The sequence below is a fragment of the Gobius niger genome, assembly GCF_951799975.1.
Source record: "Gobius niger genome assembly, chromosome: 12".
Lineage (NCBI taxonomy): Eukaryota > Metazoa > Chordata > Actinopteri > Gobiiformes > Gobiidae > Gobius > Gobius niger.
In genome coordinates, this window is record NC_136863.1 from 5647825 (window position 1) to 5667543 (window position 19719).

At 40.9% G+C, this 19719-nt stretch overlaps 1 protein-coding gene across 3 annotated transcripts in view; it reads left to right on the plus strand.

Annotated features, from left to right (window-relative positions):
• The window catches only part of LOC306970987 (regulating synaptic membrane exocytosis protein 1-like), an 89645-nt gene that overhangs the window by 46939 nt on the left and 22987 nt on the right, over positions 1-19719 (plus strand). For 2 of the 3 annotated variants that reach the window (XM_079567111.1, XM_079567109.1), the window contains 2 exons: positions 2282-2483; positions 6725-6736. In XM_079567111.1, coding sequence (XP_079423237.1) covers positions 2282-2483; positions 6725-6736 — 214 coding nt within the window. The remainder of the gene's footprint in view (positions 1-2281; positions 2484-6724; positions 6737-19719) is intronic. The other variant, XM_079567110.1, reaches the window with a different exon arrangement.

Below are 19719 nucleotides of genomic sequence, written 5' to 3' on the forward strand. Positions count from 1 at the left end.
TATAAGGAGTTGGAATTTGCGACAGTTTCATAAATGGCCAACACGGGCTTTGATTTACTCACCGCTCGGCCTCTGGCCTCTCCATCTGGTATTTTTATTGTGGGAATCACACTGGTTATAAGAGTTAATCCACTTTGATTCAGATTCATCCCCCATCGGAGAAGAGACAAACATATTCTGGCTGGTTAGAAATATAGTCACCTTATTATGGAATTTCCCGTGGGCGCCGCCATGAATTGTGCCCGCCCCTTTTCTCCTATCAGTTTACATGGGACTGTTGAGGTCAAGATCAAATCAGTCACTACATGAAAGCAAAGCCGTTTTTAGGCCACGCAGAGAAACGGTGCAGTGGTGACATGTTGGTGCAGATGAACATTGGACATTTGCATTTGTCATCGTTATCAGTTTAAATGTGTGTGGTCGACTATGGTTGTTTTTAAATGTGCTTCATAGATAAAATTGACATTGACATTGACAAATGAACGGGCTTCTCGCTCTACCGGAAGTTTCAATACAGTGGAAGTGCCGAGACATGGCAAAACGAGGCAAAAGTGGACAGGGCGGAGTAAGGTGCCGTAAGGCGCTACATTACAGACGTCGGGCACTTCCTGGTTTTACAAGCATAATGTGTGACAAAGTGGGTTTGTCCCATTATGTATTTTGGTCATTTTGCTTCGTTTGTTTCATTTGCAATATCCATGAGCTAACAATAACCATCAGATTCATTTTATTAAGTTAATAATTACTTCACGTTGTCCCTTTAAAACTTTGTTTATTCATTTACTCAGTAGACATTTACCTGTACCACCTGGTGAGAAAGGAAGGGGCATGCTCTGTGTCGGCCATTTTAAAATCTTAGGCTGGACTATGTGGCAGGGGGAAACTGGTTTAAGCCTTTGCTTTGAGTCTCCTTTTGTGTATGATTTTTGGTTTGTAGTTTGTCTTTGTTTTTGATTTGAACACATATCATTTCATTTATGTAAAATGTTGAAAACTTACCTGCTGAACTTTCATGTAGAACCTACCCATTGAGCTAATGGTACTTTCCGGTGGGAGGTCCTTTCCCATTAGGGGGAAGTATAAAACCTGACTGCTTCTAGTCACTGGGGGCCATTTTTTTATGTGACATGTGGGTCACTGAGAAGTTCTGTTTGTCTTGCAAAATAAATGTCTGGTAAGAGCTATATCTGTTGTCAGTCTGCCTGCCCATTTCGACCCCTCGTGGCCAGCTTCTTCACAATATGAACTCTACGTAATCTGGGCACAGGTCAGTCGTTTACCAGGAGAGGACGGTGCATGAGGATTACACAGACATGCATAAATGAAGCCAGAAACCACTATGGGGGAGTTTTTGATAAGGAAACAGCATAATCACATGGCTAAAAGCTCCAGAGAGTAGATTTTGCGTAACATTGGACCCTTAAGCCTATAGATAGGTATGTGGATAACATTTTCAAACTCAATAGAAAGGCAAGTAAATAGTTTGAGTGGAAAGATGCAGTGACCCCCAACAATATGCAATGAAATGTGTGTGTATATGATCAGTATGAAGAAAGTTGCAGCGGTTTCTAGTTCAAAATCAGCATCTCTCTTTAGTCCCGCCCCTTCCATTGAAACGAATGGAGGTCAGTGTGACCTAAAAAGATAAATGACCGGAACTTTTTAAATATTCAAGATTCTTTCATCAAAATTTCAGTATACATTGATTTAGCATATTTCCATTGGTTGCACGTGTTAAAACATAATTTTATATTTTAGCTCCTTTAGTTCATTTAAACATTGGAGTTTGGTTTAATTAGGCTATTTTCAGTTGTGTCAGTGGACAGAGTAAACAAAAGTGGAGCTGAGTAAGTGAATGGTGTTGGCACTAAGGTTTATCTCTTCCACACGTGCATTAGCAGTAATGACAAAAAACGTGGGAGGAGTTTGAAAGATCACAAAACTTTGAGCAGCAAACGACAACAAGACCCTCTTCATGTCCACCTCCTTCTCCACAGTGTCCACAGTATTTGAAAGGTGAAATTTGCTACTGCGGGAGTAAATGAAGACCGATTCTCTCCATTTCTGCACGAGACAATAACTACTTGACTAGTGATTTACTGTGGGAATGACCGTCTAATTTCAGCCAAAAAGGCCACTTGCTGTCCCGCTCTAAAAATGATCAGGGCAAAACCCGGTCACAGATATTGGGGACAAAAATGGCAACTCCATTTAAGAAATCTCCACATACTGGACCTACTATAGAACCTGACGATAGTTGTGTTTTGATGGTGTTTTCCAGGGGTATCCAGCAGCAGTTGTCGAGTTACCGGGAGAGCGTGATCCGTCAGGCGACTGCCGCGGCCGGGCACCGGGACGACGCGCCCACCTGCGGCATCTGCCACAAGACCAAGTTCGCCGACGGCTGTGGCAGCCTCTGCTCCTACTGCCACACCAAGTTCTGCGCCCGCTGCGGAGGGAGGGTCTCGCTCAGGTCCAACACGGTGAGTCCAGGCACACTTTAGCTCTAAAGGTGAGACACTGCAGGTGAATAGGGGGAAAAATACATTTAGTGATATCAATTAGACATTTCTGCTGTAAATTACTGACATGCAGTAAATGTGAGAAAAGAAATGTAATGCAAGTTTTCTGTCATTTTATGTTTGTGCTGAAAAAATTTTTTGTTGCTTTTTTGTATTTTTTTTTGGTCCCATTTTTGTTGTGTGTTCAGTCCATTTTTGTTGCGCTTTTCTTCTCGCTTTTGTCACCATTTTGACTTTGTTTTTTGTTCAAGAAGCTTTTTAGATTTAGGTACAGCCAAACTGGAGAAAATGTCCTCTTTTCAGGTGGGGGTTAAGGGGTTAAATGCATTGTATTGTTTTATTTGCATATTAGTTACAAAGATTTTTTTCAGAGCGGATTTTGGATTTTGTTTAGTTTTTGAACCCGAAAAATAACTGTAAAAAAGATTCTAATTTTGCTTGGTTTGTGTTCAAAGCTCAATAAATCATGCTAGGAATTAGATGTAGAAATACAGTATTGTTAACCCCTTAACTCCCACCTGAATTGAGCACATTTTCTCCAGTTTGGCTTTACCCCAATCCAAAAGCTTCTGGAAAAAAGCTGTGAAAATAGCAACAAAACTGAGACGAAAACAATGATGGAAATGTGACAAAAAAGTGAGAAAACATTGGCAAAAAAGTGATAAAAATTGATAAAATTTGTCAAAAAAAATACAAAAAAATGTGACAAAATTTACGAAAAAATGACATTAATGTGACAAAATGTAACAAAAAATGTGACAATATGTGACAAAAAAATGTCAAAAAATTGATACAAAATGGCGAAAAAATGACAAAAATGTGAAAAAAATGTGACAAAAATGTGACAAAAATTGATGAAAAAATGACAAAAATGTGACAAAAAAATGTGACAAAAATGTGACAAAAATTGATGAAAAAATGACAAAAATGTGACAAAAGAAGTTACAAAAATGTGTTGAATACCCAACAAAAAAAATATGGAAAAAAAATCTGATGACGTGAGGAAAAAGTTCCTCTCGGTTCAGGCGGGAGTTAAGAGGTTAAGTCTAAGACATTAAAGTTTGGAGGTCGTTGCAAGGGTGGAACAAAAACAAAAACATGTCTCCGGTCTTTCGTACGGGTGGCTCCCAGAGAGGAAATGACCATGTTTGGATTATAGCGTCATCTCGGGCCTTCAGGACACGTGGAAGTAAAACATGTCAATATTGGTGAATGAAAGAAAAAGCCGACTTTGAAACTGCTTCCGAGATATCTCCGCCTCACTATGGGACAAAACATCATAAAATAAGCATCGTACAGGGTAAGTTTTGTCATTTTTATACTCTGACATGAGTATAAAAAGCCTGCTGTGTCTCGCCTTAATGTTTAGTCCTGGTTTAGTCCCGGTTTAGTCCCGGTTTAGTCCCGGTTTAGTCCCGGTTCATGTCATATTGATATGTTATTCTCCTGCACTGTAACAGGTAAAGGTTAATTGGGCATTAGTGCTGCTGCAGACCTGGGGGGTTCTAAAGTGAGGGTCGGGGCCCTCGGGGGGTCCGGAGGTGCCCTATACCGGGACAGTGGGGGGCGGCTCTTCTCCTTCTGTCTCTCTCTCTCTTCTGTAAGTGGCATTTACTGAAACCACTGTACGACGAACGGCAGAAGAGAGACAGGTGTCTGCGCGTGAACTCACTGAACTTCAAACCAGAACCGAGTTTAAAATGTTCTCGAGTTAAGGCTTTGCTGAAAAACAGAACTGCACCCATTTGTAAATAGCACTGAGTTTGTGTGAATGAATGAATGATTTGTCCGGTGTGTATATAGGTACGTTTTCAGAATGAAATCGAAAATGTGCTACACATTTTAAAGGGATATTTCAGGATTTTTGACATAGGGCCTCATTTCCTAGTTATCCAGAGTGTTGCTGATTTGTGAAGATATTTTTTTTGTAATACAAGCAGTTCTTATGTTTGAAGAGTTTCGTGGTGCAAGCCTAGCGCATTTCTATGGTATCAGCTAGCCTGCATTAAAAACAGTGAGACCCGCTCCACAGAGCACCTGAGGCAAATCACTTATAACACCAGACTAACCATATAAATGTCTGTGTCCATAGAATAATTTTAACCATTTTGCATTTAAAATAACTTATATTTGAGCAGCGGCGGAGTGATCTGCTAGAAAATAGTCCCTCAAAATGCGATAATTCATGTGATGCAAGGTCAGTTATATTTCAAACATTACTCTATGTACACAGACATTTATATGGTTAGTCTGGCGTTATAAGTGATTTGCCTCAGGTGCTCTGTGGAGCGGGTCAGACTCTTTTTTTAATGCAGGCTAGCTGATACCATAGAAATGCACTAGCCTTGCACTAGCCTAGCGCCACGTAACTCTTCAAATATAAGAACTGCATGAATTACAAAAAAAAAACTCTCCAGAAATCATTAACACTCTGGATAACTAGGAAATGAGGCCCTATGTCAAAAATCCTGAAATATCCCTTTTGCGGAGAATCATGTTTGTCGCGGGTAAAAAACTCCACGAGTGTTTCCCGCAAACTGCGAACTATTCTCACCACTTGTAACAAACGACGAGCGTTTTGCGACCGATCCACATTTGTTGGGTGAGCGGTTTTGGCTAATAAAAAACGCCGATTGGCTCCGCTCGTGTATCATTGTATTAAACTGCATCTTAAATGTAAAAGAGCAAACTGCAGCATCTTAACAGGAGGTTTTTGGTGTAAATGAGGCACATTTTCATTAAACAAGCAGCGTTTTGGAGCTTGTGATTCGAACAATGCATTCATGTAGTTTTTCCGACAACTCCTTAAAACCCCTTAAGTCCTTAACTCCCACCTGAACCGAGCACATTTTCTCCAGTTTGGCTTTACCCCAGGCCAAAAGCTTCTGGAAAAAAGCTGTGAAAATAGCAGCAAAACGGAGACGAAAACAATGATGGAAATGTGACCAAAAAAAAGTGAGAAAACATTGACAAAAAAGTGACGAAAAATTGATGAAAAAGTGGCAAAAATGTCACAAAAATGTCACAAGAAATTGACAAAAGAATTGACGAAAAAATGACGAAAACGTGACAAAAAATGACAAATATGTGATAAAAATTTGACCAAAAAATGACAAAACAGTTACAAAAATGAGTTGCATACCCAACAAAAAAAATGATGGAAAAAAAATCTGATGACCTGAGGGAAAGGATCCTCTCGGTTCAGGCGGGAGTTAAGAGGTTAAAGGAACAGGCCACCGTTTTTCCATTCTGAGATATGTTCTTACCTGAGATTAGACGAGTTGATCCATACCTGTATGGTCTTTGTCCCTGTTGAAGAGCTTGGTCGCTTCTAGCTTCACCCTGTTTGGAGCCATAGGAATATACTGGGAGAGGCCAAATGCTAACAACATCATTGGTCCTTTAGCTTGACTGAGCGCACGCACAAAGACCAGACAGGTACGCATCAACTCGTCTCGGCTCAGGTAAGAACATATCTCAGTATGGAAAAATGTTGGCCTGTTCCTTTAACCCCTCGCCTTAACCGGGCACATTTTCTCCAGATTTACCCAAATCTAGAAGCTTCTTGACTGGAGCTTACAGACTATGAGCCAGTGTAGCGCCTCATTTCGGGGCAGCATTTTAGCACTCATGTTTCACAGCTAGAAGCTCCGGTTCGATCCCCGGGCGGACGGGGCCTTTCTGTGGAGTCTGCACGTCCTCCCTGTGTCTGGTACCACTAAAAACATGTACAATAGATCAGAATGAATGTAGTGTGTGAGTGGTGTGTGGTGGAGGGACTGATGACACAGACTGGTTGCATATAGTCTGTAAGCTCCAGTCGAGAAGCTTTTAGATTTGGGTAAAACTGGAGAAAATGTGCTCTGTTAAGGTGGGAGTAAAGAGGTTTAACTGTAAAAAACTGCGTCTAAATTGTAACATCTTTCTAACGGAGCAAGAGGAGGGGGTGAGAGGAGCTTATGGGGAGATTGCTTGAAAATCAGGAAGTGAAAATACAGGGATCTGGTTCAGCTGTTTTAGATCAATGTGGTGTTTTTGCTAACCAACAAAGTGTAAGACAATGATAAATATTCATGACATCACATCTCGGCCTGGTGTCTCCTCATAAAGCAAACGTCTAAAACTTTCTCTTGTACGTCCATGTTGCTGTTTGGCTAACGCTGTGTCTTCCTTTCCGCATGCGCCAACGGATTAAACTGCAGGAGGACAAAGTGGTGAGTGCTGCGCTTTTTACCTTTCTCAGCCTAAGACTTTGCAGCGATTGTGCGTTTTTGCTCCGGAGTGTGATACGGTCGGGACGTGTCTGTGTAAAGTAAAGGATTCCAAAGCTGTCGACTGGTCCGGGTTAGTTGATGTTTGTGGAGAACGTCGAGAGATTCTTTGCGGCGTTTCCGTTGAACTGGCTGGTTGTCTGTTTGGGTTTGGTTGAATTGTGACAGATAATACGTCAATATTGAAGAAGCACCTGCTTTTCTCGGTTTCGTTTTCAAATAATGAATATATTGTTTTTTGCTTCATTTTGAATTGCTTTGGTTCCACAGAGCACCAGATGCCGCTCTTGCTCCCTCTGCTGGTGTTTTTCATATGGAAAATCCTCAACTTTCTCATGACAGATACACTGTACGCAAAACCCACAGCTTTCTACCACATTACGTTGATCCCGAAGCCATTGTTAGTTTTAGCAGCATATTCAAATTTGGTTTTAGGCTGTGTCCGAATCCACGCACCTCCCAACCTTTTCGTGCCCTTTGAGTTGTTGTGCAGTTGTCGCGAGGTTGCATAGCTGTCAAGTGCCGGCGGTGGATACGAAAGTAATGGAAGCTCTTCAATCCGTCCTGGCTCGGCTCCCAAATATACAGAAGTTAAAATTGAAGCCTTGGAATACGCAAAGAATGCTCCCAAGAGTTATGACAGCTTGATTAACTCACTCGGGCGCATTACATACGTCACTACAGCGAAAATCAGACCCACTCGTTTTAAAGGAGTTCACCCCTCCCACCTGACAACGAAATGAGCACGAGGGTCTGGTAAAACCAGGCTACATTCACCCAGGCTTCCTGATGTTCCCAACTAAGAACCAACCAGGCCCTTCGGTAGCTTCCGAAGTCTGCCGGGATCGGGCAGAGCAAAGGTGGTGTGTTTACGGCACACCAGGTAAGAGGTTTAGTCGACTTTACATTCTTATTTTTGTCACATTTTGCTGACATTTTAATAATTGTTTCAGTCTCATTAAAGGGGCTAGATCAGGGGTGCCCAAACTTTTTGTCCTCGAGGGCCAAAATAAAAAAGTGCCAGCGGGTCACGGGCCAAACACGGCGATATAAAGCGTGAAACACATATAGATGCAAAAAATAATAGTTAAAAGAAACATGTTTGGGGTGTATATTTGCATTTGAGGCAATCTACGCAAACAACATGCTACATTAAAACAAATGTTTACTATGGCAAAATGCTAGTTTTCGTAGAACAAAATCAACAATTGTAGCAATATAGTCCAAAATGTAAACACCACAGTTTTACAGTAGCTTACCTACAATCACTTTACCTCATTCATTTGTTAACTCAAAGAAAATGCCACATTTGATTGTTTTGAAAGTGTTAGTTCAGCTTAAATTATTTTAGAAGTCATTTTTTAACATGTTCCTATGTTGATGTCAACAACCTTTGCAATAAGAGTTGGAAAACTGGGAAAGTTGATACTACAACGCTCTGTGATAAACACCAAGACAACAGTTTCCTTATTAAAGGAGCTATCCTTGATTTGTTTATTTTCTGTTATTGGAACAAAATTTGTTTTGTCCTTTAGTATATGATAAAAGCAGAAATGTCTCCAAAAAAACCACTGCTTTTAAAGCCTTTTAAAAAGTCATAAAATGTCAGGTTAGTAGGCATTTTTTACAGTTTTCCTCCCTGAAAGTTGGGAAACCTGGTTTAAACTCAGTCCCTGTGACAAATGTTGATGTTGTAAAAGCATTAGGAAAGTTTGAGATGAGTTTGGACCAGAAAATAGCAATTTGAAATTTGAGTGACCCTGTTTCTTTGTACTATCAGGTAAACAGCACCCCCAATTTGTCACTGGTGGCCAAAAAGTGTACTGCATCCATATTTACCATTGAGAATGAATGGGTGAGATTTGGTGTTAAACAGATGGGGCGCAAAAGTAGGTCACCCTCTGGCGGGCCAACAAAATTGTTCCGGCGTGCCATATTTAACCCGTGGGCCTCACTTTGGGCACCCCTGGACTAGATGCAAGTTTGCCATTTTATACTCACTACTGCCACCTCAGGTCATACGTGTAACTGCACCTTCTATATATACCTTCTATAATAGTCCCTCTAACTACTTTTATTTTAGTTTTAGGTCTCCTCTCCTTTGAAAAGAGGAACACGAGACAGAAATATCTACGGGCTTTGCTTTGTTTAGTCGTAGACAAAACACTGCAGCCTTTTTTCTTCTGATGCAGTCGCGCTGGTGGCGTTGTGTGTACGTGGGAGCGAGGGGGATTACAGTCTGAAAATAACCGAGACGGGAAAAGTTTGATCAGCAGTTTCAGATTAATGTACCATTTTCTTGCGTACAGATGCAAGATAGTGAAGAAGCTGCGAATTACCAAGGCGAAGGCGAAGGCGTCAGATTCCCAGCTGATGCTTTGTAGCCCGACGCGCTCGCTCCCGCTCCCGCTCTTTCCCCCATCGATTCGGGGAGTTGCTTTTGTGGCGACGGAGCGATGTGTCATGTGTTCTTATGATTACTATTGATCCTGTCCACTTCTGCCGCCGCGCTCCTCATTGACTCGGGCCCTGCGTGAAAAATCGCCCGCACAAATGTAAAAAAAAAAAATAGGACAAACCGCGTAAAGCAAAGCGCGCCGGGAGGAGGACGTGACGGGCCGGATTATGAGGCGCATGATTGATAATGACGAAAGATGCTTACAGTTACAATGACTTCTGGTTTATTATGCACCCGTTTGGATGCTAGCACTGTAGACTTTTCTCTCTTAGTTTAGTGTGTACAGCTTTCTGGAAACAAGTTATTTTGGGGTTCCTAAACTTTTCAGACCCCCAAAATCACTCAACCAACGACTCGGGACCCCCTTCTGTAAAAGGTAATTAGCATTCATAATACATTACGGTGCAAAACATTCAAAATATGGTTTAAAGCGGTGCTAAGTAACTCTTGCCCCTTGTGGCCATAAGCGCAACTGCAGGTGTCGTTGCAAGTTGCCATTTTTTTAACTTATTAATTGTACGTGAGTGTAAACACTACTTTTTTTTTCATTGAAATTTGCCTGTAAATACTGTTTAAGTCGTGCTAGCCCACAGTTACCTTTGCCCGTTAGCCTGTTAGCTTCTTCTTCGTGATTCCATTAGTGTGTATTGGTGACTCCGGTCCGGTGGCAGTCAAGTTGCAATTGTGGTCAAAGACACCAGGGGGAGATGAAAGACCCTCCAATCATCCCATTAACTACGGAAAAGGATTTATTAAGGTAAACAAGTTACTTGGTGTTGCTTTAATGATGCTGTACTTTGATATTTGGCTTAATTTCACTAAAATATACAGTTGTCAATCAAAAACATCAAATTAAATTGTCCTAATTAAACTGCTGTGTCCGAATGTCCTCACTCGTGCACAATAATGCGGTCATGGCATTTTGTACTGTGTCCGAATGTTCAGAGAGAGAAGAGAAGTGCGCACTCATCATTTCCCACAATGCATTCTGAGAAGTAGTTTGCAGTGGCGGTCACTAAACGGGTCAGTATAGACCACAATGCATTGCGTGAGTCGGAGATGAACAGCCAACAGGTCTTTGAACTGAACATAACACGACTGGATGAAAACAGCTGTTTTAATCGCGTGTTGCATGAATAAAATGGTTGTGGTGAAAAGTGGCTAACGTTAGCTGCTTGCCTTTAGCTCAAGCTGTTAAATGATCGATAGCTTCCTCTCTTGGACAAAAAGTGTAATAATAATCCATCTTCATTCATGTATACAGTAACATGAAATCAAACGTATCTGACGGATATTATTCATAAATATTCCACTGTCTCTTGAGTTCTGTTGGTCATTACCGCTGAAATCCTTTACTCCCGGAGTTTAGCGACTTATATAGTAGATGTGGTCACTCATTCTGCTGGCATTCCCAGGCCAGTTCTATAGCTAATCAGCACAACAGTTTTCAGCAGTGCTAGCATAATTGCACAAGGGTTTTTTAATCATCAATTACCCTCTAACACGATTAGCCAACACAAAGTACCATTAGAAGACTGGAGAGAAGGTTTCTGGAAATGCACCCCTGCACACGTATGTATTCCAATAGAAATCTCTGGTTTCCAGCGAGAATAGGCATTTACCACATGAACAATGTCTAGACCAGGGATCTCTCGCCAAAGACTTTCTACATCTCTACACGCTTGATAACTCACATTTTAGATGCATTTTCTGTTTGTTCTAAACATGCTGAACACAGTAAACAGTTTGGTCAATATTGTAAAGTATAAGGACTAAACTCAAGTCATTTTATTTGAAATACTAATCCTCCAGGGTGAAGTCCACCTAAGTCGCAGTGTTTTTGAAGCATAAGTAGCTCTCCGACGTTTTGTTGTGTAAAAGTAGTTCGCCAGGTGAATAAGGTTAGAGACCCCTTGTCTAGACTGTGTTTCTGATTAATGTTATCCTCCTTCTTTAAAAATAAGGAGTAGTCTACTATAGTGTGGGCCTATGTAGTGAATAAGGGGGACGAGGGTGAACAAGACTGTGCTTTTGCCACATCTTTCAGAGCTTTATTCCCAATACAAAACACTTCATTCAGTCAGTCTTGAGATGTATTTAGTGGGGCTGGAACAAAATATCATATTGCAATATGTTTTGCTGTAATACCAAGTAGCGATACTTTATCACGTGTCACAACACTTTCAATACTTGCGTTTGGGGCCATCTTTGCCCTGCACTCCTTTGTTTTCCAGTAACTGTTACACAGCACTTTGTTACAGTTTGTGTTCAGGCACTGATCAATCTGAGCACTTCAGTAAATGTCATTTGATTCATAAACTTTGGACACATTTTCTTTTTTAGTAATTTTAAGGTTAACATATTACTGATCATAATTTCATACTGTATTGTTGAGTATCGTGACCCGTATATGCGTATCGTCCCAGTCAAAATATTAAGAGCACACTTTCGAGAGTGTTGCATCCCCCAGACAAAGCTTTTTATACAGATCAATGCTTTTCTTTTTTCTTTTGAACTCACAACGGAATAAACGCTGCCTTCAGTCCAACTAGGTATCAATTTAACTCTGTTTGGAGTTGAAAAACACGAAGAAGAACAACAACATGGTCACAACACATTCCCGTGGACGCACAAAGTCCTCTGCAGAGACGGTACATCTGCATCTATGATTTGCTAATTCAGACGCCGACTTGATTGGATTAAACTCGTCCATATGTTTCTTTCCGGGACGATGGACCTTCATTCAGCTTTAACTTTAACCTTTGTCGTCCAAACAGATGGAGCGCCTCGTTATTTTTCAGAGGACACTAATCTGCGCCTCTCGCCCCGTCCTCCATTTATTATTATCTTTCATTTATTTACTCGCGCCGCGGCCCCCATACGTCAAACTGTCACCGTGCCAGACACTTCCTGGTCCCGCCCCCTCAGCCCCTCAGCGCATCTCCTCGGTTTTATGCCCTGAAAATCACGATTCAGTTTACTGTGTGTGCATTTTAAACACGTCCAAGAGTAGGAGCATTTTGAGCAAAGACTATCTGCATTTTTAACTTTAACGTATTGATACTGATGGTATTGATCAACTTGTTTAAGCAAATTGGCCTTGCATTTTGTTCTGTTTTCTATTTTAAGCACATTTTCTCCAGTTTGGCTTTACCCCAGTCCAAAAGTTTCTGGAAAAAAGCAGTGAAAAGAGTGACAGAACTGAGACGAAAACAATGATGAAGATGTGACAAAAACGACAAAAATGACAAAAATTGACAAAAAAAACGTGACAAAATGACAAAAAACGTGACAAAATGACACAAAATGTGACAAAAAATTTGAGAAAAAATGACAAATTACAAAAAACAACAAAAAATGTGACAAAAAAATAAGAAAAAACGACAAAAAAAAACAAAACTGTGACAAAAAATACAAAAAAATGACAAAAATGTGACAAAAAATGTGACAAAAAATGACATAAAAATGACAAAAAAGCTTACAAAAATGAGTTGAATACCCGCCAAAAAATGATGACGTGAGGAAAAAGATCCATTTAGATGAGTTTTGTCGATCTTAGCTTTCAAATGAGGTGTTACACTGGCCTACAGGATTTGGGTAAAGCTGAAATGGAGAAAATGTTCTCGGTTCAGGCGGGAGTTAAGAGGTTAATGAAAATATCTTACAAGGAATAATAACTGGAAGGAAGAACGAGATGCAAATGTGGCTTAGTTTCATGTTCAAAGACCTCGACATGCCCTTGATTCCTAAACATATATATTTCTAATCGTACATAAATATATATAGAGATATATCTGTACTTTCCCGACAGTGGCCCATTAACTAGCCCCTCATTCATTTACAGTAGAGGTTGTGATTCGTTTGCCAGATTGCGTTGTGGATTGTTTGCACACAGTCGACCTCCTCTCTCCAGGAGCGCTCAGGTTCAGCTCTGCGCGGGTTCACGGGCGGGTGGAGACAGAGGCGAGGGGGGGGAGGCGCAGCGAGGCGCGGGCAGCAGCAGATGCATGAAACGAGCGCACCTCCAGCTGCTGTGGCCTAGTTTCATCTGAGAAGCTCCACGTCTCTGGGGCCGCGCTGTGGTCATGTGACGGAGGCCGCGGTTTGCTCTGTTTACTATGGGTTAGACGTTTACTCCTGGTTTTAATCCCGGGTTTTCTCTCTGGTTTAGTCCGAGCTCGGTCCAGATTTGATGCTTAATGTGTGTGTTTTTGATCATGGATTTGACGTGTGTTTGCTCTGGTGTCGTCTGGTCCTGCTTTTAAATGGATTTCATACAAACATATTGCTGTTCGTCAGAAAAAAAGAAAGAAAAGAATTGTCTTGCCCTACAGTATAAAGCCTAATATAATTCATTGTAGATTTTAAACATGCATAATCTGATCTAGGCTCATCATGAATCCAGGTGAACATGCAAATGAAAGCTTTGTTTTTGTTAAGAATGGATAAAATAAGCCCCAAAATAATAACAAAAAAAGAGAGACATGACCCATCTTCTACCAGAAGTCGCCACCTAGATTTAACTTCCTGTTCAGATCGGGGGCTGCTGCAGGTGGCCAGGTCTTGGTTCAGAAAGACTACGCGCTACAAATAATGATATCAGCTGATGACCCGAATATCCTGAGTGACCAGGTTATTCCATCAATGGATTTCTTCTTCCCTGATCCCTATTTCAAGGTGACAATGCCAGGATTCACGGGGCTCACGCTTCATGAATAACATGGACATAGTTGACTTAAAGTCTATTCTAAAAATATACAAGATACTGTATGTTTCAAGATAAGAGAAAAGAGATTATATTGAAGTTTGAAAAAAAAAATAGTCACTAATTTTTTTGTTTACATGGAACTTGCGGATCTTGGAAAGAGAAAGTAGCCAAATGTCAGAGCAGCTACACTATAACGTCATAACAATATTCCTCAAGTAGAAGTAAAAGGTATACTGATAAAATCCAACAAGGGGAAGGGAATCTTATTTGTAAAGCGCTTTTCATATGACACAAGTCACACCCAAAGCGCCTCACACATGAAAGGGAGGGGGGTTCATTCACTCCATGCTGATGGTGCTAAGCTACATTTGTAGCCACAGTTTCCCCTGGGGCAGACTGACAGAAGCAAGGCTGCTCACATCTGCACCAACCGTCTCTCTGACCATCACCAACCACTCACACATAGGCACTGGGTGAAGTGTCTTGCCCGAGGACACAACATCAACAAAGTTATATATATATATATTTAATTTTATTAAATGTCATCACACACACACACACAAACACAACAAAAAACACAGGGCCTGCAAATTCACAACAATAAAAAGGTCACAGATGAATTTAGACTTTTATTATTTACAGTATTATTATTATTATTATTTTTATCAAGTGAGGCCAAATAGGTTTTTAAATCTGATTGTTTTAAATTAAACCATCAGGTGGATGTAAGCGTAGTTACATGTCGGCTTTTATGTTTCATCTGAAGTGAAGGTGGTGTTATCAAAGGTCAGTAAAATATGAAGTTGTGTCAATATCTTTCCAATTATTCTTGAGAGGTAATTCTGTACATGAGACCAAAAAAACAACAGCAGCAAAGTAGGCTCCTGTTCCTCAAGTGCATGTCCAGGCCAAAGCCGGGAATCGAACCCGCGCCTTTGGCCTCCGCTTTGCCCCGGAGCTGCATAAACACGCCCTTCCCAGCAGCGAGTCAAACTGTCAAACTACGCGGTGATCGAAGCTTCGTGCACGGCCTGAAACATGTCCCGGAGGCGCTTCTTCTCCACCGCGGACAGGCTCCCCACCAACACCGGGCTCAGGCAGCGCAGCTGGGCCGAGTGCTACGCCGTGTCCGGGATGGGGTCCTCCTGGACCGTCTCCTCGGACGGTTCTGGGACACGCAGGTACAGACACGAGGCTAGTGTTGCTAACGCACGGCTAATAGCTAATACAGGCTAACAACGATAGCACTGGAATATGATGAGGGAAACAAACATTGGGCTTAGTTGTTGACGCGTTTCTCTGCCTTTGTGATATCGTCAGACACGTGTTACAGCGTAAAGAAGTTCGTTAATGACGATTTGATTTTGTGATACTTTGGAAAATAAGCTAAAGTTGCGCTAATGCTAATTGGCTAGCGCTAATGCTAACTGACTAGGGCCAATGCTAACTGGCTAAAGCATGAAAAGCGGCGTTCTGATAAGGCTAAGACAATTTTGAAACGGGAAAAAGTGCAAAAAATGGCATGTTATGGGTTGTTTTTTGTAATTAAATGCTGTTTCGGTTATGTAGGTCAGGCTATATCGTTTTATTTTGAGATTAGATCAAAAACTTTATCATACATATCTTTGCTCCTAACCCTGTCCATAAATTAAGTATGTCAAGTTTTTAATCTTGACGTCTTCTGGTCCTCATACCATCTTTGATTATGGTTTGTAAACTAATTACAAAATAAGTTTAAGGATTATAGTTAACCATATTTCATGATTGTCATAAGTGACATGTTACTTTACTGTGAGGACAAACGGCTAACCACTCTGCCAACGTGTCACATGCATTTATCTGAAATCTAAACAGCCTGAATGGTACTGTAAAGTTGATTTTAAACTGGTACCTGTCTGTCCAGTCCGGATCAGTCCCACACTGTAGACCCAGGCTGTCCTCAGTCTTGCTCCTCATCCCCATCGCACGTCAGCCTGCTGTCATCCTCTTCCCCGTCTTCCTCGTCTGCACAAGCTTCTCCGGCACAGATCCAAGACCGCAGCCGGCCCCCCTCATTACCCTCTCCCTCCCCCTCGGACTGCAGGACAGTCGTGATCCTGCCCGGCGCTCAGACTAACGCCTGGACCAGACCCCCCTCCGTCGCTCCACCTGGGATCCAACCGGCACAACCGATGATCAGCTTTGACCGCTGCTGCACGGTAAGACTGCCACAGTATGGAGATGAGCATGATCGCTTGCTTTTGGGGCACTGGAATCAGGATTATTTCAATTTTGTTTTCCATGAGGTGCCATAATGTGTTGTTATTATTCCGATATTATCTTACGCAATATCTATATCGAAAGAAGCAAAAATATGTTTCAAAATCACTGAAGACTTTAACCTCTTAACTCCCACCTGAACATGTTTTCTCCTGTTCTCCAAATTCTCCCAATCTAAAAGCTTCTTCAAAATAACGGAAAAAAAAAAACGAGAAGAAAATGAGGATGTAAATTGACAAAAATGACAAAAATCCAGTAAAAAAAAGGCAAAAACCCAGCAAAAACAGAGGCAAAAATCAATTTAAAAAGTGACAAAGGAGCAGCAAAAAAGTGACAAAAATCCAGCAAAAAAGGTAAAAAATCCAGCAAAAAAAGGTCAAAAATCCAGCAAAAAAAGGTCAAAAATCCAGCAAAAAAGGTCAAAAATCCAGCAAAAAAAGGTCAAAAATCCAGCAAATAAAGGTAAAAAATCCAGCAAAAAAAGGTCAAAAAAATCAGCAAATAAAGGTCAAAAATCCAGCAAAAAAAGTTCAAAAAAATCAGCAAAAAAGTGACAAAAATCCAGCAAAAAAAGGTAAAAAATCCAGCAAAAAAAATGGCAAAAATCCAGCAAAAAGTGACAAAAATCCAGCAAAAAGTGACAAAAATCCAGCAAAAAAAATGTCAAAAATTCAGCAAAAAAGAGGCAAAAATCCAGCAAAAAAAGTGACAAAGGAGCAGCAAAAAAGTGACAATAATCCAACAAAAAAGTGACAATAATCCAGCAAGCAAGTGACCAAAATCCAGCAAAAAATGTGACAAAAATGCATCAAAAAAGTAACACATAAGGGAAATAAAAAGTGACGACAATGACAGATGAGAGAATGCATTTGGTTCTGGCGGGTGCTAAGAGGTTAATGTGTTTTCTTACTAAAACTCCCTTAAACAAAAATGTGTTGCATCTTAAAAGTGCGAAGACTCACTTTCTTTACATGTGGCGTTCCTCTTTGCTTTGAGCGTCAATAACAGAACCAATCAAACCCTTTGAATCGCTGTCTTTCTGTAACTTCCCGACACTTTTTTTTTTTTTGCTTGATTATGGATTTTTGGCAGTGAAAAAGTTTGATTTGCTAACAGTAGCAGGCTCAAAGACCGATGTCATTGAGCCTTTGACCTGCCGCAAGTTTTCAAGGTAAACCTTAACAGACGGGACAGGTGGCTTTCCGTGACTGGAGAAGGGCTGTCCCTGTGACCCGTTCAGTGCAAAAACGCTTGATAGATCCCAAAAAAGACGGGTTCGTGACCTTAAAGGAACAGGCTGCTGTTTTTCCATGTTGAGATATGTTCTTACCTGAGCTTAGATGAGTTGATGCGTACCTGTCTGGTCTTTGCGCGAGCGCTCAGTCACGCTAAAAGACCAAAGAAGTTGTTAGCATTTAGCCTCTCCCAGCATATTCCTGTGCACCCAAACGAGGTGAAGTTAGAAGCGACCAAGTTTTTCCCCTACTTTATTATGGTTGTGTGAGTAGTTACATGATCCAAAATGAAACATGTTGATATTCTAAGCGAATAAAATGGGTATTGTATTGTGAGGACCTTATATCTTCACTCCTAAAGAATGCTGAAGATATTACTTGGTCGCTTCTAACTTCACCCCCTTTTGGGTCTGTAGGAATATACTGGGAGAGGCTAAATTCTAGCAACATCTTTGGTCGTTTTGCGTGACTGAGGGCACGCACAAAGGCCAGACAGGTACGCATCAACTCGTCTAAGCTCAGGCAAGAACATATCTCAGTATGGAAACACGGCGGCCTCTTCCTTTTAACCCCTTAACTCCCACCTTTAACGAGCACATTTTCTCCAGTTTGGCTTTACCCCAGTCCAAAATTTTCTGGAAAAAAGTTGTGAAAATAGCAACAAAACTGAGACAAAAACAATTATGGAAATGTGACAAAAAAGTGAGAAAACCTTGACAAAAAAGTGATGAAAAATTGATGAAAAAAGGACAAAAATGTGATAAAAATTTGACAAAAAATTGACAAAAAATGACAAAAAAAATTAGGGATGCACCGATACCACTTTTTCTAAAACCGATACGAGTACTTTGATTTAAGTACTTGCCGATACCGAATACCGATACGAGTACAAGGCATTTTCTTCAACATACTCACTGTTTTCACAGCAGATTGGTTTGTAATTAGTTAATTTATTCATGTACATTTCCTTAAGTAAAGTAGGCGACACATTTAAGAGCAGTTGTATTAGAATTGTGCTGATGCCATTTATTATTTATTTTTATTTTCATTCAATATATTTTTTTATTTTTATGTCTCTGTCCATCATAGACAGAAAAGCCCATGTCCAAAGGCTCCCAATGCCTGTGCTTTATTCATTTATGTATTTTTATTTAACAATAGTATTGAGATGTTACTTAAATGGTCTCTTTTCGGCTTTACTTCAGCTCCTGTAGATTTTCTCGTGTGTTTGTAGTAACTTAGCGAGTAGCTACAGCGTTAACATTGTTCTTTTTAGTCGCTGGGTTAGTTTTTCAGATGAATAAATCCCTGGGCATAAAACGGCGTCAGAATGGCCAAAAATGTTAGCCGCGAGTTAGCAACGTTAGCCTGTATGTTGTAAACACTGCAGACGCTGCAGCACTGACAACATTAAGCTCTGGTTAAATCCAGCACAGACTCTGGAGAGCACAGTCTGTAATAAAGTCAGCTCTATGTGGAGTATTGTATTTGCACTAAAGAATTCTCCAGTTTGTTGCTTCTCCTCTCCTCAGCTGAGAGCTGCGCCTCGTGGGTGCGTGTAGGTGCGCTCACCGCACGTCAAATGGTATCGGTTTCTGGTATCGGGACCTCATGAATGAGTATCGGCCCGATACCCGATACTGGTATTGGTGCATCCCTAAAAAAAATGACAAAAAAAGTTACAAAAATGAGTTGAATACCCAACAAAAAAATGATGAAAAAAAAAATCTGACGTGAGGAAAAAGATCCTCTCGGTTCAGGCGGGAGTTAAGAGGTTAATAACTGGGCTGCATTTGTTAAAAGGAACAGGCTGCCGTTTTTTGCAACCTTTCCCATTGCAGTGAATGTTGCAACATTATTCTTTTGTCTTAGTTTAAACTCCATTATGACTATGATCCGCAGTGGTCAATGCGGAGATTTTTAGCTAGTTTCCTCCCTCCTCAGCTTTCACGTCAGAGTATAAGAAAGACAAAACCCCTGTACGATGCTTGGTTAATGACGTTTTGTTGCGTGTGAGGTGGAGATATCCCGGAAGTAGGTACTACGTCACTTTGCAAAGCTTCATTCACAAATATTGACATATTTTACTTCCGAGCGTCCTGGTCCACGAGATGACGCCTCAATCCAAATACGGTGATTTCCTTTCTGACAGCCAGTAGCCACCCGTACAAAAGACCAGAGGAATGTACTCACACAAGTTACACAACTTCAGGGACGCGTCTTTCAAAATTAGATTTTTGTTCCACTCTTGCAACGACCTCACTAC